Source organism: Sinocyclocheilus rhinocerous, unplaced genomic scaffold, assembly GCF_001515625.1.
Source record: "Sinocyclocheilus rhinocerous isolate Xijiao unplaced genomic scaffold, SAMN03320098_v1.1 scaffold400, whole genome shotgun sequence".
NCBI classification, from domain to species: domain Eukaryota; kingdom Metazoa; phylum Chordata; class Actinopteri; order Cypriniformes; family Cyprinidae; genus Sinocyclocheilus; species Sinocyclocheilus rhinocerous.
This window is the reverse complement of record NW_015666595.1, coordinates 214353-238840: the sequence shown is the minus strand read 5'-3', so window position 1 is coordinate 238840 and position 24488 is coordinate 214353. Positions and strand designations below refer to the sequence as shown.

General features: G+C 38.0%; 2 protein-coding genes, 1 long non-coding RNA gene and 1 pseudogene across 4 annotated transcripts in view; 1 reads left to right on the top strand and 3 right to left on the bottom strand.

The window, feature by feature from the left end:
* Positions 1-3929, top strand: part of LOC107732983 (leucine-rich repeat and transmembrane domain-containing protein 2-like) — a 13846-nt gene extending 9917 nt beyond the window's left edge. Inside the window, exon 4 of the mRNA XM_016544470.1 lies at positions 404-3929. Within this exon, the coding sequence (XP_016399956.1) occupies positions 404-861 (458 nt within the window). The 3' untranslated portion in view covers positions 862-3929. The remainder of the gene's footprint in view (positions 1-403) is intronic.
* LOC107732957 (voltage-dependent calcium channel subunit alpha-2/delta-4-like) overlaps positions 1-7798 on the bottom strand; it is a 28518-nt pseudogene extending 20720 nt beyond the window's left edge.
* A 1646-nt stretch (positions 7799-9444) lies between these two features.
* LOC107732987 (uncharacterized) lies at positions 9445-10624 on the bottom strand. The gene is made up of 3 exons (XR_001638928.1): positions 10495-10624; positions 10289-10306; positions 9445-9454 (listed from the first exon to the last, which is right to left on the bottom strand). It is a non-coding gene; the product is annotated as an uncharacterized LOC107732987 (long non-coding RNA).
* Positions 10625-21301: 10677 nt separating this feature from the next.
* Positions 21302-24488, bottom strand: part of LOC107733007 (mRNA-decapping enzyme 1B-like) — a 9320-nt gene continuing 6133 nt past the window's right edge. For both annotated transcript variants that reach the window (XM_016544512.1, XM_016544513.1), the window contains exons 5-10: positions 23873-23939; positions 23389-23512; positions 23159-23281; positions 22428-23057; positions 22124-22285; positions 21302-21839 (exon numbers count right to left, since the gene is read on the bottom strand). In XM_016544512.1, the coding sequence (XP_016399998.1) occupies positions 21759-21839; positions 22124-22285; positions 22428-23057; positions 23159-23281; positions 23389-23512; positions 23873-23939 (1187 nt within the window). In that variant the 3' untranslated portion in view covers positions 21302-21758. The remainder of the gene's footprint in view (positions 21840-22123; positions 22286-22427; positions 23058-23158; positions 23282-23388; positions 23513-23872; positions 23940-24488) is intronic.

Below are 24488 nucleotides of genomic sequence, written 5' to 3'. Positions count from 1 at the left end.
AAGCAAGCGTGGACTATACTGTGCAAAAAAAAAAAAAAAGAATAAATAAAATAAAAATTGTGTGTCATGCGGAGTTGCTGTCTATATAGAGCACTCCAAATCAGTCACTCATGAGGTTCCATGACAGTTAACATGCTGCCTTTGAAGGCAGCAGGCAGCATGGCGGCTTACTAGGTTTGGGAACAGAGCTTCTGTATGCATGTCAGGATTATTAATTATACACCAGCTACCGCTCTTCCTCTCATACAAACACACGCAAATTGAAGAGGGCTGCTGACCCTACTAGCTGTGCGGTGCTATTTTGGAGGGCTTTAAGCAGCTATTTAAATTCATTAGAGGTGACTATTGTTTACCTCAGACAGCTAAAATTTTGATTCTCTTTCTCTATTGCTTTCTGTCGTAGGCGGTAATGTCGATGCCGTTGAGTGTACACTTCCAAAGGACTTAAGGGGTCGTGACATCAGGGGCGTTCCTGTGGAGATGTTCAACTACTGTCTGCAATTGGAGGATGAGAATGGGGGCAGGGCTGGGAGCACAAAGGGTGGATCTCCACCATGTTTTCGAGGGACAGCCACTCCGTCGTCTGAAGGTGCAGTGGTGCGTACAGAGGCAGAACTACCAGACTGTGTAAAACAGCGTTATCGACCAGTCAGTGTTCGCAGGGCGATCGGTACAGTAGTGATCGCTGGTGTGGTCTGTGGAATCGTGTGTATTATGATGGTAGCTGCTGCAGCGTATGGCTGCATTTATGCGTCTCTAATGGCAAAATACCAGCGAGAGCTAAAGAAGAGGCAGCCATTGATGGGTGATGCTGAGGCAGAAGCCGACGCGGAGGAGAAACAGATCTCATCAGTTGCATAGGGGAATGGGGGAGAGGGGTCAGAGGTCAGCCACAAATATAAAGAACACTTTACTGGTTGAGCTGCACATTTGATGATCATTTAGCTGACCAGCAGAAGATTCATCATCCCTGTTTCCTGTCTCTCTGTCCTTCCTGAGACCCTCTCTGACTCTCAGACTTACACTTTACTCAAACTCTAAACTTTGGCCTGTGACCTTTGACCTATTTGCCCCAGGACAAGAGGGACCACTCAGCACTTTAGAACTCCCCCACCCTCCTCCAATGTTGAGAGGATCTCAGCAGAGGAGGTGTGGATGCAGCTGTTCACAGTTCTGAACCCTGATGTTTCTAGAGGATCATGTGCTGTCATTAGCATTAGCCTCTGTAGCAGCCTAACCATCAACCCAAACCTCCAAATCATAACTCTAATCCCAACCCCAATCCTAGACCTTTAACTCTAATCCCAACCTCTCAAACCTAATCCAAACCCCCAACTCTAACCCTAACCCTTTATACTAACCCCAACCATAACCATCACCTCTAACACTGTCTACACCGGGTCGCACATGCAAGTGGCACATCACATCAAAAGCCAGTAACACTCATTATAATAAATACTGTCTACAATGGATACATTCTGATGCATTGCACCGTAAATTGATGCCCCAATTTCTGACATACTACATGGGCTTTTTCTACTTCGACAAAAGGACAAATTGATTTGGAATGTTGACTTTAAGTGTTGACTCATGTAAACAGCCTCAATCTTGTCAACCGATGTGCTTGGTGTAGACATGGTGTAATCCTAAACTTCCAACTATACTACCAAGCCTAACCTAAAACTTCCAGTTCTACTCCCAAACCTTAATCCTAAACATACAACAGTAACCCCTACCCTTACCAAAAACCTCCATCCTTAATCTAAGTCCCCAACCCTAAACCTCCAACAGTAACCCCTACCCTTACCATAAACCTCCATCACTAATGGAGGTGGCTATTGGAACCCCCAACTCTAATCCTAAGCACCCAACACTAATCTAAACCCCCAACCCTGAACCTCCAACACAAATCCCTACCCTTACCAAAAGACTCCATCACTAATCTGAACCCACAACCATAAACCACCAAAGGGAATCTCTACCCTTACCATAAATCTCCATCACTAATATGAACCCCCAACTCTAAACCTCCATCCCTAATCCAAACATCCAACTCTTACCCTAAACCTTCAACTCTACTCCCAACCCAAACATTAAACCTCCAATACTAACTCTAACCCCCAGCACTCACCTCCAACCTTAATTGTAACCCTTAACTTGGGTTGTAAGTTAAGGGTTACAATTATAACCCTTGTAACCCCAGTGTGAACTGAACATCATAACCCCCACATATCATATTTGAAATATTCCCACCTTATTTATCAGCTATAATATATTCTATACAATGTGATGTGACCCCAGTTTTATGTTTTAAGTGTGAGGTTTGTCCTTTGTATTGTGTGAAAAAAATTTGTGTTGATGACATTGTTTTGTTTGTTTACTGTTTGCTGTTTCTCCATGTTCATCTCTAGAGGTCAGATGTGTTTTTGTAAGACTAGAAGAATCCAGCCCTGGTGTCTGTCGTGAAGTGTCTTGAAGTATCGTGAAGTGCTAATGTAGAGCAGGCTGAAGACTCTGTTGATGTTAGTGGAGGGTGGCAGATCGTGGCTATTGGAACTGTTAATTACACCTTGGTGGCTAAAGAAGCACAGTGGCCCTATATGATAGCTGCCCTCAAAACAAAAACAGAAAGACAATAGCTGAGAAGGAAATAAAAAGGATAAGAAGGATAGTATAATAAGATATAAGCTATAAGAAGGATAGTATTTTATGTGCAATATAAATCAATGTCTTTCTTGATCTGTTGTTTAATTCTGGACTAGTATGTCATAGCTGATTTAGTCTGATCTTTTCTCTTGGGCTGGCGATGGAGGAGAATCGATTGCGCCTGTGTGATCAATCTTCTGCTTGTGGGCCAATTTGCATAATCCGCTTTCCCTTGAGGGCAGAAGTTGTTTAGACTAAATAATTCAGACATATTTGACTTGAGCTTTCAGAAGCCAACAGATATTATCAATATAAGCTTTTATGCGGCAAATCAACCGCAGCGACTGGATGAAAAAGGGAAAGAAAGACTGTCAGAAACTAGCGGCACACTGTAACCAACATATTCATTTCCTCAGTATTACTGAAAATGTTGAATCCGAAAATAATGTTGCTAATAATGTCAAGAGTAACATCATCATTGGGTGTCTTGCACAATGCTGCCATCTATAGGAAGGATGTGCAGTAGGCACAAGGGTATGGAGCCAATATCACACCACCTCATCAGGATTTAGGAGATGCTCTTCCGTTGTAACTATAGCAACAGTCTTTCCCACACACTATTCATTACCAATGCAAATTACTGGTAAGGTTGCTGGCAAAAAGTTGTAAATCAAAAGTACAACTAATTTATGTGCGAATACCCACACCAGCAGTTAAGCATCTAGGACTTTGTCTCTGTGTTCAGTGATATTTGCAGCCATATGCTGAGTATATATAAGTACAGCTATACATTTATTCAAATGTATGTTGAATATATGTATATATTTTAATCTGTGTCTTACAAATTATTTATAAACAATAACTTGATTGCAAAAATTTAGTATACTTTTCCCTGTGTTTCCTGTGCAAACTCCTTTTGTAGAGGAACTCTTAAAAATTCTCTGTCAGAGAATTCAGAGAAAACTCATGCATTATTAATGAGAGGAGTTTCGACTAATGGCTGCGGTCTCTCGTGCCATTACTGTTCATTTAGCTCTTATTTTATACAGCATGTGTCAAAGGCCTGTACTCTGCACGGGGCGACAAAACACGTACCCTGTATGCTCTGTTATGAAAAAAAAAAGAAAAAAGACAAAAGCACTTTTGCCACTGGTGGACTAATACTTTCCTGTCAAATTGAACTTATTGCAAATGTTCTCAAAAGGGAGCACATGCTTGTTTATTGACAATGTCAGCAATGCGCTTTATCTGAATATTAGCCGACAGAGCAGTCGTGATGTAATGTCAGTGACATTACAAGGTTTATGACTCAGCTGGGGTGTGTTTACTCTGTCCTGGCTTTACATTACGGGGCGACAAAACACGTACCCTGTATGCTCTGTTATGAAAAAAAAAAAGAAAAAAGACAAAAGCACTTTTGCCACTGGTGGACTAATACTTTCCTGTCAAATTGAACTTATTGCAAATGTTCTCAAAAGGGAGCACATGCTTGTTTATTGACAATGTCAGCAATGCGCTTTATCTGAATATTAGCCGACAGAGCAGTCGTGATGTAATGTCAGTGAATATGAAGGGCGGTTTATGACTCAGCTGGGGTGTGTTTACTCTGTCCTGGCTTTACATTTAAGAGCAGGGACACCACACACTTCACTACGCACCCTCGCTAAATAAAGGCTTTGTAAATCCCAATTGATGGATGAGAGGAAAGGATTTGCCCATTTGACTGAGCTGAGAGCATCTTCAAGATCTTTATGAAGTTCTGGTTTAATTTCTTATAGCTTATTGATGTGACCCTTTCTTCACTTGACCTTTTTTCTAAGACTGATATGAGATCCTTCTTTATATTTTCGCTTGATAAAAATCCGTTTGAAATATGATTTGTGAGCTGTGATATAATTCTGTGTTAAAAATGAATAAAGAATGTATTTCCGTAAACGTTGAAGTGTAAGATTCACCAAGCACTCACACACAGTTTGCTCAAAGTAAAATAATAAAATATGTGTAAAATATTCTTTAGTTTTACACAAAATGGAGAAGGATCCGGATTCAAAATCTGAACTGGATGGAAAAACCAAGGGGGTCAAGCGTTAGCTGATTAGCATAGTCTAGTTAGCCCCTGCTGGTAGATAATAAAACTACACCATTACGGTGATATAATGCATCTTTTTCCATTGACTGACTTTTTTTTTTTGCTTAAAAGCATGAAATTGATTAAAAAAAGATTTAAAAGAATGAGAATGCTAGCAGATAACTAAGTCCAACTTCCAATGACTTCCGGATCTTTTTCTTATATAAATGCATTAATACAAGTAATGAGTTTTGAGTGTCTTCATGAGTACAAAAGAAATAGCACAAGCAAAGGTCATGTTGAGGAAAAGAGATGTTCATGAGGAGGTGAACTCCATACATGGTAGCACATCCATACATGGGCACATGTGCACACACACACTTAAAATGGACAAAGATAATAGCATCTCAATGGGTGGTTTTTCATCAGCACAGACTAATATAGAAGAAGAAAAAAAGATAAGAATAATCAGGGAAAAGCGTACCTCCAGCAACTGCTGTGTTTTTGTTCACAGGGTCTGTAACAGACATGACAGCAATCATAAACCTGCTATCCACTGCAGGGAAAGAAAAAAAATACTGAGCACGATGCTCTTAGCAGGGTGTAAAGTCTCCTAGTCTGTATGATGTGGACTGCAGGGTGCAGGCTACCTTGTGTGCTGTCCTCTATAGGGATGTAGTACAAAAAGCGTCCAGCTGGATTCTCTGCCGCACGCCGATACCAAACAGGGAAATGGTCCAGAGTAAAAATATTCTCCTTATCTGATGGAGATAAGAATTTTCTGCAATGAAACCATCAAAAAGAGATTAATTAATATAAGTGAGTGTGTGTGTGTGTGTGTGTGTATATATATATATTACAAGTTACAAGTATTCAGATTCAACTACTATGGTCAGTGCCTTATTTACGTTGATTATGGATATTAATATGATTAGCATCTGTTCATTGATTTATGTATAACCACATTAACTAAGGTTTATTCTCTTAATAGCACATTATGTTTTACTGCCTGTTCCCCTTTATCTTCCCAGTGATGAGTGTATTTTAGAGTGCATACTGATGAAAGTGATATGAAGTGCTGTTGGAGTGGGTTGCCTTAAGAAAACCTATGACAATGCAGATACGGTCTATGCAATTGAGTCGTGACGCAGACAGCAGGAGCTCTTGATTAAAGGTACTCACTTCGCCACACGTTTCTCTACGCCGACATATCTGATCATTCTCATGAGGCCGGAGCGTGCCCAGGAACGCAGTCTCCACACCCCCATCAATTCTGCACACGACGGCGGTGAGTTAAAAGAATGAGAAAGGTCATGGGCGAGCACGTAGTTGACTTATGAAACTTATCTGTGACGCTGTGTGCGTGGGTGGGAAGTTTTACCCGGAGGCATTGAGCAGCAGTGCGGTCCAGTAGGCTTCCATAGGAGCTGTGACCACTGCGTCAAACAGAGTGTGCTGCAGAAGTCTTTCATCACCTGAAGAACAGAGAGAACAGAACTCAACTGCAGATATTATCAATCATTATTGTGTTTAATTCCATAACAAAATGGTTATGCTGTATACAGAGAATACAATGTACAATGATATGAGATGATTTACAAGTGCAACTAATTGTTTAGCTCTGTTCCAGAACCTAGCAAGCAGCATCCGAACCTAAATGTAACCTTGTAAGTGGCCTGTATGAAAACTCTACATAGGCAACAAGAAGGGTTGGACGTTAGTATGTTGCTGAGACAACAGTGTGCTACTCTAATAAGCAAAGTACAAACACATATTCTGTAAAATCATAATTTTTTCATTAAAATGACCAGTTATTTATATTTTACAGTAAACAATGAAATAGTCATTTATTTAATTTCACACAGCTCACTGGGTTTTTAACAGAGCATTTATGTTGTGTTTGTTGCTTAAAGGGATAGTTCACCCAAAAATGAAAATTCTGTCATCATTTACTCACCCTCAAGTTGTTCCAAAACTGTATGAATTTATTTCTTCTGTTAAGCACAAAGAATGTTGGTAACCAACCAGCTGCTGGTAGCCATTGAATTCCATAGTATGGTAAAAACACTATGAAAGTCAATAGCTACCATCAACTGTTTGCTTACCAAATCTTCTTTTTTGCTCAACAGAAGAAAGAAACTCATGTAGGTTTGGAATCATTTGAGCATGAGTAAATGATGAGAGATTTTTCATTTTCAAGCACCTTGTTGGATACTTTCTTGATAAAATGCTTTTGTATTTGCTCATTTGTAATTGAACATGAGTATAAAAAAAATTTATACAAGTAAAAAATGAAATACCAGGTTAAAACTTGTAGTCTAGTGTCTAAAAGCCTTTAGAGACAGAACTCACATTCCAGGTCTGGTTCTTTACCTGTTAGGTACCGAATCACAGCCTGAAACTGTGTCAGTTTGCGATGATGTGGATCGATGTCAGTCTCACAGTATGTCCTGAAATATCAAAAACCATCAGATTAGAGTATATTACGTCATTTCAGATGTTAAAAACAGCCTAATATGGTCTTTAGCCTTCAATAACACCTACCATTCATTAGCAATAGTGACATCGAAAGCAGTCAGGTCATGCAGGCCTGTAGACAGAAAAAAACAACACAGTTGAGAGGAATTGCAAACGGAAGGCAGTAAACAGAGGCAGACAAATGATCTTTGTTTTGCAGGTACTAATCTGAAAATCTTTACCTTCTTCAACTGAAACATTTCCGATGAAAACATTCTTCCCGTGACCTTTGATAAGTACAATTCCAAGACTGATAACAAAGACGCACAATGTAAGTCCAGAAGAGTCACACTTAGCCGAGATTTTGATATATTGTATCACTACTCACCTGAATGGAGTTTCATTAATGGTAGTGTAAAAATATTAATTTTTCAGGAAAACAGCTCTCTTCTGAGAAGGGAACACATCAGTAGTCACAGCTAGGTTATTATGAGATAAAAATTAATGAATCCAACAAAAGTAAACTTACAAGAAGCGAATTAAAGGTCAAAATCAACTCACTCCTTTCTCTACTGTTGCTCTGACGTCCAGAGAGAGTGTCCCACTTTCCACTTTTACCATCGCTGTTCTCAACTAGAGGATCAAAACACACAAACACCGTGAAGCAATTGATAAAAAAAAATGGCGTGATGAGAGTGTGTGTATGTTTATTTGTATGTATGTGTGTGCTGTTCCACTTAATGCGTCTTCTGTATCTTCCCACTCCATCTCTGACAGATCCACACTGTTATAGTTCGGCTTTGGCTTCAGCTTCTTACCATCTTTATACTAATACAAAGTATAGAAAACATCAACTTTAATGTGATACAAACTAATAACACAATGTAATCAGCTCTTATGGGAAGTATGTGTAGTTTAAGGTGTAAGATCTCTAGAGGGAATAGTGTGGAGCTCACCAGAGGTCGAAGGTCAGGATGAGAGAGTATATAGCCATTATTAGTGTTTAAGAATGCAACTTCCCAGCTGAAACGGCAAGGGAAAGAAACTCCAAACAAAATCACATTTATTATTGAGTCTGCAGTCCAAACAATCGGTAATCATCACTCTGTATGCTGTAATCTCCATGGATACAGCCTGCCTTCTGAATGAAAAGATTTTAGATGCGATCAGTGTTAGTGTAAACAGAGGACTGCACCTTGTATCGAGGAGCCATGAGATGAAATCTTTCAAAGAGACATCAGTGCCAACCACACCAAGGAGGATCCCATAAAACCGCTACAGACGAGAAAGAAAGAAAGAAAAAATCTATAAATTTTAATTAAATTTGACCACCACAACCTCAAAAACCAACAATATGTCAGACAAATATATTTTATAACGTGTTGGGTTAATAAAAAACTATTGAATTGTTTAACAAAAACTTTAAATATCAATAACACCTGTCAAGGACATATCAGCCATTGATTAGTTATATAAGCGCGTTCTTTTTCGTCAGTCGCGCCGCGTGAGCGTGTGACGTTACAGACCGTTTACATCACTCTATTTAGGTACAAAAGTCAGGCTATACGTTAGAATTATAGCGGTATATATTCGACGAACATGTTAGGAGTGTTGTGTATTGCATATTTAATGTTTTCGTTGGATTATATTATATGAGAGTTTACGTTTTATAAGGGATGATTTATAAGCAGGGATGTGACGGGCTTCCAGTATAATGTACAATATCCGAGAATCACGAACTCTCAGTGTAAAGTTAGTTTAACTGCAAAAACGCTATATTAACATGTCAAAACGAATTAGTGGTGAGCATTTTAATTCATCCCAGTGATTCGAATCACTAAGAAGAGTCGTTCAGTTCGCTTTCTGCAACAGGAAGTGACTGTTTTCAGAGAGTTATGAGTGAATTTGTGAATTATTCAGGTAGCTGGTTCATTCAAAACAACGAGTTTATTTAAGTAATGGCTTTTATCATGACAGCAATAGTAACAGCTTAGATAGTGTCCTTATGTCATTTTAATTGTGTATTTCATTTTTACACATTCATAATTCTTCCTGGCGCCCTCCTTGTTGAATGAGACTGAATTACTTGAACTGAATGAAAGAGATTTTTTTGGTGGAGCCACATTTTGCCTTAATTTATTAGGCAGGTCAGGGAGGTCATTTCAGAGAGAGCTGAAGCTTTTAAGTTTGTTTTTGGCAACTCACTGTTTCTTCTTTCTTGCTGAACACAGGCATGGCCACAGAGGTCATCAACAGCAAGCTCTCGGCCTGTGTGTTAAAAAGCTGAAAGACGAGAGAGAGGAAGAGCGAGACAACACAGACTGAACTAATGGTAAATCCCGGCCAGGCCTGTGAAGTGGATAGCAACCTGAACAAGACTATAGAATACTACCATTAAGAGCTGGTGCTTCTCTGGTAGGTGGAATCAGTCTCTTATTGTTCTACGAAACAAAGGCAAAATACAGTAACTACGCCAACACTGAAACTGGAATGGCTCCAGAGTTTATGGTTGAATTGATATAAACTTCCTGAGCGTGTGGAGCCAAACCCATCTGCCACAAGTCAGATCATAGTTTAATTTTCAAGACGTCTGTTGCTTTTGAAGAAACCTCTCCAGATTTCCAAATAATTCAAATCTTCAAAGAAGTCAAATTGTACACATTCAAATTTGCCCTCTCAGCTCCATGTTACACACTTACCATATTTAAATCCCCATAATCGAATTAATGCAGAAAATGTGAGTAGCACCTTTGTGAAAATTATTTAGCTTAAAACCCGCGTGTCACATTAAATGTAAGACTTGTTAATCACCTGTCACAATATGCTGTTTTTACACTGTTTTTAACAAAACAAACAAAAAAATGCATTCATAAAGGATTCACAGCACATAACATCTAGACCTGTAAATGGAATTTGTGAGAATTCCTTTTGTTTTTGATTGAAAATCTACCAGACGTTTGATTAAATTAAAACCTTCACAGGCATCAGAAAGTCTAATTACAACTAAAATGTATCTAAAAAGGAACTTTTAGCAACTAAATTCAAAGAACATGTAAACTACTGCATTTAGGTGTACAGGATCATTTTTGATCTACTGCTCAGAACGAAAGAGTTTACCTCAGCTGTATTGGGTAGCTGGATTGGGATGACAGACATAATGAGATCACTTTCAGGTAATGAAATCACAATATGAGAGGTTCAAGATTAATGAAGGCAAAAATGATCAATATGAGGTTTTGGGACAATATGCAACATGACATTTGTGTACAGTTCTGCCGTCTACAAAAGGAAAGAGAGTGAATGAGAAAAGGTAAGCAGCTCACCACACTGTCCATGTAAGCCTCTGTCCAAATGATGTCATGATCCTGGTTGATGACCATTGGCCTGCTCAGCACATGAAGATATTCCATCACATTCTCCTGTACATCCGCCAGAGTAGAGATATGAGTGTAGTAACCTAATTACAAGCACACAAACACAACCATAATGAGAAAATGTGATTGATTGATTGATTTATGTGTTACCAGCAGAGGGCATAGCTGTCACAATATTTAATTATAATTTTATTAGAGCAGTTTGTGGAAAGAACAGAAATATCAAACAATTTTTTTTTTTTTTACATTGTCATTTCCAGGCTTGAAGAAGGCAGGTAAATTAATAAAATCTAAAAAGTCAAGGAAAGTTCTATTGTCAATATTATTTTGCATAGGTCTGTCAAACTGCCTTTTGTGATCAGTGTTGTTATTGTTAACTAAAACTATAAAAAATGGTAATTGAAATAATGTAAAATAATTCAAATTAAATTAGAATTATAATAAAAGCTAAATATCAGATGAAAAACTAAGCTAATTAGAAAGGTTGGCATTAAAAAAAAAAGTATTTAAAAAGAAATGAAAGCTAAATAGAGGCATTTAAATTTTTTTTTTTACTAATAATACATTTTAAATGAAAACTAAAAATGTAAAAATAAAAGCTAATTCAAAATATGAATGAATGAAAAAATAGTATATAAGTAATACTAGCTCAAATGGCCACTAACAGACACTTAGAACCTTTCACAGTAATAATTCCTCAACTGGATAAGAGTGTGTGAAATCTCATCTACGTAATGTTCTGAGAGAAGGAAGTAATGAGATCACAATAAGAAGGTGACGGAGAGACTGAACATTACAGTAGTAGTCTGGTATACACACTAGCTTACTTGTGTTTATTTAACTTATTAATGTAACAGAACTACTCAGATTACATATACACAGCACAGTGATTACTCTAGCTGTTCAGATATAGGAACGTAACACAAGACAACTGCCCTGTACTTTGTGTTTGTTACTGCTAAAGAGATTGCGTGCATTAGCTGTAATAGCTTTAGTCCTGGCAGAAGGTGTTTGAGGAAACTGGGCAGATGCAGCAGTCAGTCACGGAAAGAAATCAAGATTAAAATCTTTCACCTTGACCCTTGACCCTTCTGCTCCTTGACCCTGAACTGCAGCCAAATCACTTATCTTGATGCCCCCTTGAGTTCTCGATGGTTAAGAGAGGTGAAAAACTTCTTTCGCAATCAGTAATCCAACGTTTGTCGCTGTTTTGAATTTATACTACCATGTCACATTTTTAAGATGCTGTGTCAGATTAAATATTTTAATTAATATTTAATAATATTTCATTAATACATTTTTAATAATTTTTTAATAGAAAAATCCAAAGACTCACCAGTTGCGATTCCTGGCATCAAAAGTGACAACTCCATTTTCATCAGGTGTCCACTTGATACCTTTAAAAGTATATCATTGAATATGATTACTGTCTACTCTCCATGAGAGAGAGAAGGATTTCTGTGTTCATATGTGTGTAAGATCCGGAAAGCATGAGTTTATTGGTTTTGTTACTGTGTCAATAGTGTGATGACATGATGATGAATGATAAAGGCAGAGAGAAGAGCTTGAGTCATTGTCACCACTAATCACACCAGTAATTCTGTGTCAATCAGACTCGCTGTCCTGTGTCTGAGTGAGCAGAAAGGCATGTTCAAATGTGTCATTTTTGTGTTGTATGTTAATAAGAATAATCACTGTGCTTTCATGCAGTAACCTGGAATGGTGCATTTAAAGGGGTCATATGATGCGATTTCAATTTTTCCTTTAATTATGTCCCCACTGGATGCAACAAATGCCTCGTTTATAATGGGTTTTAATGTTTTTGTCTCGTCGCTCCGGCCTCACAATATGGCAAGGGGCGTAACATTTCCGTCACATGCTTGAGGTATTCGGCCAATCAATAACGCACTGGATAGCTGGCCAATCACAGCACACCTTGCTTTTCAGACCGATGAGCTTTGTAAAAATCGACGCGTTTCAGAAAGGCGGGGCATAGAGGAGAAACAATAATGTACAGTATGTGGAAAATAATGTTTTTTTTTTTACTTAAACCGCATAAACACATTTCATTACACCAAATACACAAAATAACGTTCTTTTTAGCAACATCATATGACCCCTTTAAAGGAGTAGGGCTGATGTGTGATGATTACCAGGGTAAAGTCTGAAAAATTCTGTTGAACTGCCGAAGTACTGCCACGTTAGTGTCGGGTCCTTCTCGAAGTTACTGGTAAATATGTCATTCAGCGCTTCTGACATAAACACTCCATTCAGAATATCAGGATCTGAGAGACAGAGAGAGGTTTGCTTTATATTTTTCTAATCAGGTATGAAAATGGACCATTTCATTGCTGCGTCTTACCTTTGTTATAGACATTGGTGGGCACTTGTATGACACTTTGCTGGGTATTGACAGGCACTTTATTGAAGTGTTCATTCATTCTCCCCCTAGCTCCGCATTGTTCCCATCCTCATCCAATGTGTTAATCATCATGGAATTGTAGTAGTCAAACTGCAGAAGAACAAGTGCATTTGAATATAGACTGAGGGATGAACAGAACATTGAGGGGATGGAAGAATGGATAGATAGCTCACCTCTAATGTTGCATTATATTCATGATAAAAATCTGCATCTTCTACTGTCTCTGCCATTCTCTACATAAATCACACACAGAAAAAGAATTCAGGAGATCACCCTCTTATTGAAAACTGAAATGATTCCATAACAAATAATTATTTTGATAGTATTTAAATTTTTTTTTAAAATCATTTTAGAACTGTTTAGAGCAGGGGTGGTCTTCAAGTCTTCAAGACTACTAGAAGGCTAAAGGCAGGTGAGTTTTATCAGGGTTGGATCAAATCTCTGCAGGAAAGTGGCCTGGAAGGGCCAAGTTTGCCCATCACTGGTTTAGAGCATCACGACAAAGGACTGATATCTCGGACCTTAACCGATTTCATTTTTCTGCCCAGCATGTTCTCCATTTCTTCAGCAAATTCCTTCACCATCTTTAAACCATCCACTTCCTGCATCTTGACTATGGGCTCCACTTCTTTATATTTCTACACACAGACACATACATTTACTTAAATAAAAGGACAACATGCATTGTCGTTTTAGTTTTTAATATAAAGCTAAATATAATTATCATAGACTATAGTGGGTTAGTCCATAATAATTCTAATTAGATTTACCCTACTGCTAAAAGAACAGCTTTGCATTAAAATATGTATTTGCAGATTTAAATAATAATAATAATAAGAAAAATAAGAATTTTATTCTGTAAAGCACCTTTCAATGAACTCGAGGTCATTTTGAAATAGGCATTAACAAAGTAAAAAAGGGCATGAAACTACAGAGGAACTATTATAAGCATCGCAGAAATTCACAAACATTCTATTTCTGTTCTGTAATTATAAATTAAGTTTCTAGGACAAAAGCTTTATATGCACTGTTGAAGTCAGAGTTCAGAAAATAACAAATTGTAAATCACTCTGATAGCCAAAAAATAAATAAATAAAAAAGAAAAGAAAAGGCCAAATTCTAGATCATTGTTCAGTATCAAAGAGCAGAATCTCAATCTGTGTTCAAAGCAATGAGTCCTGCTCTCTACCCGTAGGCCAGGAGGAAACAGGAGGTCAGACAGGGATAATCCACCTCCACACAACACTGTAAGAGTACCAGGCTTTATTCTGAATTTAGATTAGAGAGACAAGAACAAAACGGGGAAAAAAAGAGAGAAAGAATAGGGGGAGGAGGAGATGCGGCAGTCTGGGAAGGTTAATCCTCCTCCTCCCGCACTGTTCAGGCACATCCTGCTGTTGTGCTGCACTAATAAAGGCCCTTAAAAGGTTAGTTCACCCAAAAACGAAAATTCTGTCATTAATTACTCACCCTCATGTCGTTCCAAACCCGTAAGACCTCCGTTCATCTTCGGAACACAAATTAAGATATTTTTGATGGAATCTGACAGCTCTCTGACCCTCCCATAGACAGCAAGGGTACTACGAAGTAATAAGGTATATTACGAAGCTACAAGAATACTTTATGTGCGCAAAAGAAAAAAAAAACGACTTTATTCAACAATTCGTCTCCTCCGCTTCACGCTAGTGCCATTTTGGAGAGTATCAGCTGAACGCAAACAGCCGCGCCACACGGATACGCTGTTTTCGTTCAAATCAAATCACAAACAACCAGTGTTGGGCAAGTTACTCTGAAAATTTAATCAAATTACTGATTACTGATTACTCCTTTTAAAAGTAATCACGTTACTGTTCTGATTACTTTATTTCAAAAGTAATTAGTAATTAGTTACATTACTAGTTACGTTACTTTTTTCTCCATGAAATTCATGAAATCCTCCTTGCTACGTTTCTGGACGTTGATCGTGGTAGTACCCTTGCTGTCTATGCAGGGTCAGACAGCTCTCAGATTCCATCAAAAATATCTTAATTTGTGTTCCGAAGATGAACGAAGGTCTTATGGGTTTGGAACGACATGAGGGTGAGTAATTAATGACAGAATTTTCATTTTTGGGTGAACTACCCTTTAAGGTGAAAGAACGCCCACATATTCAGGTCAGATATAAACTGGTCGTTATATGACTCTCTGGTAAGCAGATGGGCTGCTTGTAGGCTGGCACCGGGGCTATGGTTAACAGTACAAAGTAATGTTAATTAGAGTGTAGAGTAAATTCAAACAGATGCCAGATAACTAGACTCAGCTGCATCTGACATTTACCAGCAGTTAGTGATTTAAAGGATAAAACCTGCTTCCTCTGCAGATTATCAGACAATATCAGAAATATCCCTGATTGATTTGATGTTAGGATTGAAATGAGGGGGTAAAGTCACATTTTTATCTTTTACTGTCTCAATAGACAAACCTTCTGTAAGAGTTGAGCGCCTGAGTATGTTTGACAAGGCCAAAAGCTGTTTTCCAAAGGTATCGGTCCACAGTTGAACCCTGTTCAGAACACAAAAAGCATTAGACATTACATCTTCCTTATATTTTATTTAAGCAATATCAAAGTCCGGTAGACAACAGAATGTGATCATGAGATTACTTTTAAGATACAAACAAGAAGTTAATATCAAGTAACTGACATTTCAGACAATTATATGTCTGGGGGAGGGACATTTTCATTCTAGAGAGCATTTGATTGGACACAAAAATCTGTAGTACGGCTTGAGTCATCAATTTGTTTTAGTCTAGGGTCAGTAAGATTTTTTTTTTTGAAAAAGAAATTAATACTTTTAATTAGCAAGGATGCATTAAATTTATCAAAAGCTATAGTAAGACATGTATATTGTTATAAAAGATTTAAAAAAGATGCTGGTCTTCTGAACTTTACATTCTTTAAAAAAATGTGTCATGGTTTCCACAAAAATATTAAGCTGTTTTCAACACTGACAATAATAGTACATATTTCTTGAGCACCAAATCAGCATATTAGAATGATTTCCAAAGGATCATGTGACACTGAAGATTGGAGTAATGACTGCTGAAAATTCAGCTTTGCCATCACATGAATATGAAAGTGATAGTTCTCAAAGTGGAGGATGTCAGGCTGCCATCATCAGCTAATTGTGAATTGTTAAGGAAAAGGCAGGTTCACAATTTTCCTCTTTTGTACTGCCAGTGTGAATGCTAACGATTTTTTGAACGAATGGAGTGGAGGTTAAGCTTGGGCTTACAGTATTTTGGCTTTATACAAGGGGTGACAGGAGGTGTGCAGGTCATGACCTGCAAGCATTAAGGTGAGATTTGGAGACATACTGAAGTTCTACACAAGGAATCAGAGGAGCGCTATTAGTGGTTAATCTATTCGCTTTGAGTTTATTGTGAGATATTTATGTTGAATTTAGCAATTAAGGAGCCAAAAATGCTAAAGGTCTCTCTTACATTATGCAGATTCTGTATTCTTGGGGTTGTTGGTATGTTAAGACAGTTAAACTTGTGCAGAGATGAACTGAACTCACGTTTCAGGCAATATCCTCATCTGAGCTTGTGTTTGGATGGTCCAACTTGAAAACAGCACCCAGAGCAATGTGATGCTCCTCATCCTACCCATCAACCCCTGCTACGTGCATAAAACAGCAGCGTGTACGATCTCCAGCTGACTGGATCCTAAAGACAGACAGTGTGTGGTAATCCCAGTCTGGTCTTGATATCAGATTGTGCCCAAAATACACTCCCGAAGTTTCAAAAGTGTGTTTTTGGGTGACACAGAAAACTTCCCAGAATCCGGCTGCTCTCCCCATTCCTGATCATCCCCCCCCCTTGATGCTTACATCTCATCCTTCCATCATTCTCTTCATCAAGCTCTTTCTTCCTCAGAGTTTATATGAATCTAAGAGTCCCAAAGATGATGTCTTCACTCGGACTGACTTGCCAGCTAGCCACTTTTGCAGTTCCGTCTGTCTTCGGTTTCTCTTACCCTCATCTTATGTTCTACGCAGCTGGGAGGAACTGAAACAGAAGCAGATACACTCACACACTCAGTTTGCCCTCCCCACTATGATAATCCACATGGATTACAATTCGCTCCCACAGTGGGAGAGAGAGACAGAGAGCGAGAGACGTAGAAGATGTAGGGCGGGTGAGGGGCAGATGTATTGGAATAGAGAGATAAAGTGAAAGAGAAAAGGGCTTCTGTGAGAGGATTATTAGTGTTTCTGGAAAGAAGGAAACTAAACCTTGCACCAACTTTCTCAAGCACATAGAGTTTATTTGGACACTGAAGCCATACTTAAAATGTATGAACGTCATCGCACAAGTGGAATCTGCACACAAATTATGCATAAATGCATAAATTATTTATTTTAAACAACTGGTCCCAAAGTGATTTTTAGACTATGTACACTACCAAAAATTTAGGGTCAGATTTTTATTTATTCATTTTTTTTTTATGTTTATGAAAGAAGTCCGTTATTCTCACCAAGGCTGCATTTGTTTGATCAGAAACAGTAAAACACTATTTTGTTAAATTTGTGTTAAAACAGTTGTGCTGCTTAATATTTTTCTGGAAACTGTGATATTTTTCAGTATTCTTTGATGAATAGATTTAAAGCATTTATTTGAGATATAAATCTTTTGTAACATTATAAAACTTTACTGTCATTTTTGAATATAATGTCTACTGTTTTTCTTTAAAACAATCATCTATCCTCCAGTGAAATCTCATTTGATAACAGCAGTATGATTTCAATAACTACATCGCTGAACTACATCATCCTGCTTTATTTTAAGCTCTATTAAAACAGTCTACATTCTTTTTCTCTAAAACATGCACACACTAGATTGTGAGTTTTTTTCCCACTGATCCAGTAAGTGTAAATAACAGCTTCCATCCTCCAGACAGATACATACCTGTGCTGAGTGTGTGTTTGTGCTTGGAGATATGAGCTGAGGATTTCAGTCTGACAATGAAGGCTGACACAGTGAAAGTGATTACAGAATGACACATTGTATACTGCAAGAGAGGATGATTTTTAGCTTTATTGCAATTTTGTTTTGATGATTTTTAGGAATTGATACTTTTTTCAACAAGGATGCTTTAAAATGAACAAACGTGTCAATAAAGACAATTTCAATATTATAAAAGATTTCTATTTAAAACACTGTTCTTTTGAACTTTCAATTGCTCAATGAATTTCACAGTTTTCTCAAATCGGAACACAATTTAAGAATTTTTTTTTGGATGAAAACCGGGAGGCTTGTGACTGTCCCATTGACTGCCAAGTAACTTGCACTGTCAAGGTCCAGAAAAGTATGAAAGACATCGTCAGAATAGTCCATCTGCCATCAGTGGTTCTGCGACACAAGGATACGTTTTCTACGTGTATTTACGCTTTGATTTGAATGAAAACAGTGCATCTGTGCAGCGTGGCTGACACAGAATAGCGTACGCTGCCTGCGTTCAGCGGATATTCTCCAAAATGGCGCTACAGTGATGCGGAGAGACACAGAGGAGACGAATTGTTGAATAAAGTCATTATTTTTGTTTTCTTCGCTTACAAAAAGTATTCTCGTCACTTCATAACGTTACGGTTGAACCACTGATGGCAGATGGACTATTCTGACGGTGCTTTTCCTGCTTTTCTGGATCTTGAGAGTGTAATTTACTTGGCAGTCAGTGGGACAGTCACTAGCCTCCCGGGTTTCATCCAAAATATCTTAAATTGTGTTCCGAAGACGAACGAAGCTTTTAGGGGTTTGGAACAACATGGGGGTAAGTGATTAATGACAAAATTTTCATTTTGGGGTGAAGTAACCCTTTAAGCAGCACAACTCTTAAAATATACTAAAAAAGAAGTAATTTTAAATTGTAATAATACTTCACAATATCACCGTTTTTACTTGGTGAGCATATAATAGACTTAAAAAAACAAAACAAAACAACAACAACAACTAACATTTAAAAGGTAATGTGTGTGTATATATATATATATATATATATATATATAGTAAAGAACTGAGCTTATTCTAACCTCTTAGTCTTCACCCAAGTACATATTTCCGTTAAAAGCCCACATATAGAAGGCAACCTACTTTTTTTAGCATATTTATTTTTAAATACTTACACCGTATTTTAACCAGGCATCCGGCTAGGACACTTATGAATTATTTTTGATTGTTTTATGTTTGTGTATTACACTCTAAAAAATGCTGGGTTGTTTCAACCCAACTTATATGGACTACCACTAAATATGGACTAACCCAGCTGATGGGTTACATTTTTTTAATTACATTTTTAACCCAAAAGTTAAAGTGTGTGAGTGGAATAAACCATGGAAATCAGCTAAGCCCAACACACACAAGCATGAAGGGTACGTTTAGCATCTTATATATATATATATATATAGTAAAGAACTGAGCTTATTCTAACCTCTTAGTCTTCACCCAAGTACATATTTCCGTTAAAAGCCCACATATAGAAGGCAACCTACTTTTTTTAGCATATTTATTTTTAAATACTTACACCGTATTTTAACCAGGCATCCGGCTAGGACACTTATGAATTATTTTTGATTGTTTTATGTTTGTGTATTACACTCTAAAAAATGCTGGGTTGTTTCAACCCAACTTATATGGACTACCACTAAATATGGACTAACCCAGCTGATGGGTTACATTTTTTAATGTAAAAATTTAACCCAACAGTTGGGTTAGTCCATATTTGACCAAAAGTTGGGTTGAAACAACCCAGCATTTTTTATTTAAAAAATCTTGGTGTAGAACTCCATTATCTAAATGTCAGGACTAAACTCTACTGATGTCAAACATCAACGCTGCAATAAAACCGACCTGTAATTAAATACTTGTCGGGAAACACACATGCATATGTTCCTCCCTTGTTTCCTCTATTCAAACTGTTGGGTCGTAATGTAATAGTGTGTGAGTGGAATAAACCATGGAAATCAGCTAAGCCCAACACACACAAGCATGAAGGGTACGTTTAGCATCTTTCACCAGTAACTGCAGCACATGCACTCCTGGCAACACTTCGTTTGTTGCCATGCTTATTTAGATTAAAGCTCTTATTTGAGATTGCTTATGAGTTCATTAGTGTTAATGCTTATGATAGCTGCTTGCTCATAAATCCACACAATCAGTTATTAACTGGAGATACCGGATGGCTGCAGGATGTCTCGTTAACAGGGTTCCCACAGCTTTTAACCAATCAAATACCAGTCGTTGGTAATTACTGGATAATGATTGTCATTTGTATCTCAGGTAACAACCCTTGGAATTAAATGATTATTCTTATTAGTGTACAAATGTTGACAATAAAGCAAAACTAAAGTCCTGAGATTTGATGGAGAGCCGTATAAGACATTGTTATTCGCAAGTATTATTAGCTAGTTGATATAATCGGTCCAAAACTAGAAAGATTTACACTTTATTGAAACTGCCATAGATTTTATTAATGTCTAACCACACTGAAAGTCCAGTATGCTCTTATGGTTAGACAAACAGGTTACACTACCATTAAAAAGTTTGAGGTTGGTAAAAATTTCTGAAAGTCTCCTATGCTTACCAAGTTTTTGCATTAATTTGTGTATTTGCATTAATCAAAAACACAATAAAAACAGTAATATTGTCAAATAATATTACATTTTAAAATTATGCTGCTTAATTTTTTTTGTGGAAACTTACGTTTTTTCACCCTTTGATGAATAGAAAGTTCAAAACAGAATTTATTTAAAAGTGAAATCTTTTATAAAATTTTAAATGTCTTAATAAAAGTATTAATAAAAAAATAGAAGCATTAATTTCTTTCAAAGAAAAAAAAACCTGACCTGAAAGGTATTCTGAAACCTTTCAATTAGGCTTCAACAGATCCATGTGTACTAGCATGTTTAATTTCAATATCATTTCATTATTATTTCATTATCAGCAAGCCATTATCAACTAGAAAACCAGAACATACACTAAATGGGGTGTTGGGATATTATTTTAATAAGAAAAACTAATGGAAGAAAATGTAATTGTCAGGTTGTTTTCAGTTTGACACGCTGATTGGGAAACACTGATGATGTGATCTTTTTTTTTTCTTTTTAAAGAAAGGGAACAGAAAAATATTCCAGCATGTTGATATAAGAACAGAACCATAGAAAAATAGAATATATATATGTACAGGTTTGTTTGTATATTTAAAGTGTGACTGAAAGTAATAAACTATTTCTGCTGGCTTGTAAAGAGTTGAGGGCAGTTTCTGCCCATGTCAGCTGAGATATGAAGATGCTAGAAATCAAAACAAGACATGTTTTCCTTATCTTGTCATTCATCATGCTATTTCTTTTGTGGGTCTGTTTAGATATGCAAAGATAAAAATTCCTTCATAAGAAGAATGTCCTTCCACTCAGATTTTAACATACAACACATTTCTTGCCCTGTTGTATGAAAGCTAAACATAAAATCCATAATAACATTTTCCTTCCATAAAATATTAAAATACTTAAGATTGCCCTTTGTGAACAACATCTAAAATACAAAACTGATATGACATTCAGATCATTCAGTTCAGAGTATGAAGATCATACTATTCGCAATCAAACTGGTCTTCCTGTTGTGAATCTGGTGCTGAGGTGCTCAACATATTGGATGCTACATTCAGAATAGCAGGGTAGTCCTGAGATGGGATGCAGATATGGATTCAGAGCATGAAAGCTGCGTGTACATATACACGTGTCCAGATGGTGTTCCTGCTTCAGAAAGGTTTTGAGCTGGAGTCTGTCGCGAGACGGGAGACATATGCTTCATAGATGGTGTCCAGGAATGAGGCATCATTCTGAATCACAGAATGAGAGAAATAACCCATTAGAGATAGAGCAGCAATCAGTCAAACACACTACATATACTACTATTCAAATGAATACCTTTAATCAACAATGCATTATTCAAGACATGCTATAATGTTCTAAAAGATTTCTATTGCATAGGAAAACTGTCTTTTGTACTTTCTATTCATCAAAATAAATAATAATAAGAAGAAGAATCACCAAATATTGGTGCATCTCTAAATTATATTATCAATATTGGAATAATACAGATAGTCATGTGTTTTGTTCTGACCTTGATGAGGTGGAGCAGCGTGGCCTGTAGCTGAGTCTTGCTAAGTGCTCTGGGTTCAACTGGTTCTGGTTCTGCTCTCGTGGCTTTAGTCCGGGTGAACATGCTGGGTGACAGAAGGAGGGTGGGGGCTACAGTCGCTGGGATACGCTGTGGTGAGCTCACCTGCACCCACACATATTAAATCACAGGTTATGGATACTGCTGTAAGACGACTTACTACTTATCTGAGAGGAACATAAAGGCAGCAGATGCATAAAGATTCCCGAATAGTTTAATCAGAATAGCTGAGAAAGATTTATTTTACCTGTGTCGAATTAGTTTTACTGAGACTGGAGCTGCTGGTGGTCAGACTCGGCTGTAGGAGCTCCTGATGGGGATGGAGCTCTTGCTCCTGCTGCACCAATGTGAGCCTCTGCAGAAGCTCATGTGGCGACACCATGTTCCCTGCCACTCCAGCAGGGGGTGCTTTATTTGGGACATAGAGCAAGTGCTGAGCTGGGGCCGGCCCTGAGGCTTTAGCCTTAGGGTGGATTTGGGGCCCCACCCCACTTTCTCCCTGATTTAACTGTAAGGAAGGCATCCCTGGAGTCCCGGCCACAGGAAGAGGGTTCATTAGCAGTTTTTGTATTGGGTCAGGCTGGTTCTGGACTGCCCCGTTTTCACACAGACGACTCTGTGGGGATTCAGACAGAGGCTGCAGCAGCGAACCAGACATGAGCTTGTGGATGGCTAGACAGTGCTGCATGGGGGTGTTGGACACCACGGCGCCACCTGCCAGAGAAGGGTCGTCATAAGACAGCGAGCAGGCCACCGCAGACCGCGTTGGACCCACCCTGCTGACAGCAGAGGTGGGCTGTGGCGAGACAGAGTCTGGTTTTGACTGAGCACCGAACAAAGTGACAACCGAGAGGTGCTTTGAGTCCATCTCTGTATCCTGAGAGAGTGAAAGTTTATTTTTTTATATTCAAGCATTTAAATATTACATTTATGTTATGTCTGCTGTGTCACCAACATGCTGAGGTAGAGTATTCACACCTGCTGCGTTTGACCCTGAATGTGTGTGTCCTGTGCTGGTTTGAGGGGAATGGGTTTGATCAAATGGGGGTTTCCATAGATGACAGCACCACTGCCAATTTCTTTTGGCTCGCTGAGTTTTCCCTAAAAAGAAAGGAAGAAAACACAAGTAGGAGAAATGTACTGTGCACTGGTGACATCTAGTGCATATGAAGCACCTTAATAAAAAAAGACGTCAAGACGTGTGTCACCTTATCATAGTCATCTCGTGCTTTAGTGAGCATCTGCATTATATCCACACCCTGCTCTGCTGATCGCGGAGAGACAGAGCCAATTGCCATTTGCGGCTGTAACTGCTGTTCCTGCCCTGCCAAACTGACAAGCATAAAGAAATAGTGTGTGTTTGTGAGAAAGTCAGAGCTAGTGTTGCAAAACTGTTGTTTTGCTTGTTTCTTTGTTTTTTTTTTAAATACAGAAAACAAAAATAAATTGTAGTGACATTTGGTTTCCGTTAACAGCTTTTGAATATCTGCCATATGGAACAAAGTATTAAAATACTCAAGAGTGTTTCCTCTGCCGCAAAAAGAACAAAATAACAAAGACAAATTGTTGGAACTTGTTGTGATGTGATAAAAAGATTGGGTACTTCTAAATCAGGGGGTGTCCAATCCTGTTCCTGGAGAGCCAAAACACAAATTAAAAGTTGTGTGAGTTGCAGATAGAGGAGAAACTCACTTCTTCATGAGTTCCGCTATACGCTGACAGTCTTCTTTATCGTAGAACCAGATGCCGTAGATGGACACTGTCAAAAAACATATATACACATTAATGTTAATCTTAATCAAAGATTCAATCAAAACCAGTGACGATCATAAGGAAATACAAACTTTTAACACAGCATCAGAATTAGTGGAAATGGACCACTGAAACTGACAACACGTGCACTTACAGTGCCATCATACATACATACACTCCACTCTTTAGCTGACATTCCTTTCCCAGAGAGTCCAAACTCCCAAGTGCCCAAGCAGAAATGGAGCCAACTGCTGTGCCAGGACACCAAAATGTCTCTAAAGACCAAGATGAAGTCTTCAGATGCTTGTAGCAACAGTCACTGGTCATTTTAAAGAACAACCGTATTAGGAACAATTAATAGAAATAGCAGTAATACGTTTAAACTGTGGTTCCTCATAAGCCCTCATGAACTAAACTTAGAGCCTGGTGCTGACAGCTGAATCAGGACCTGTTCCATTCACCTCCAGAAGTAGCAGAGAGATAACAAAACCAAGGGCAGTAAAAGAAGAGAGAGAGAGAGAGAGAGAGAGAGAGAGAGAGAGAGAGAGAGAGAAAG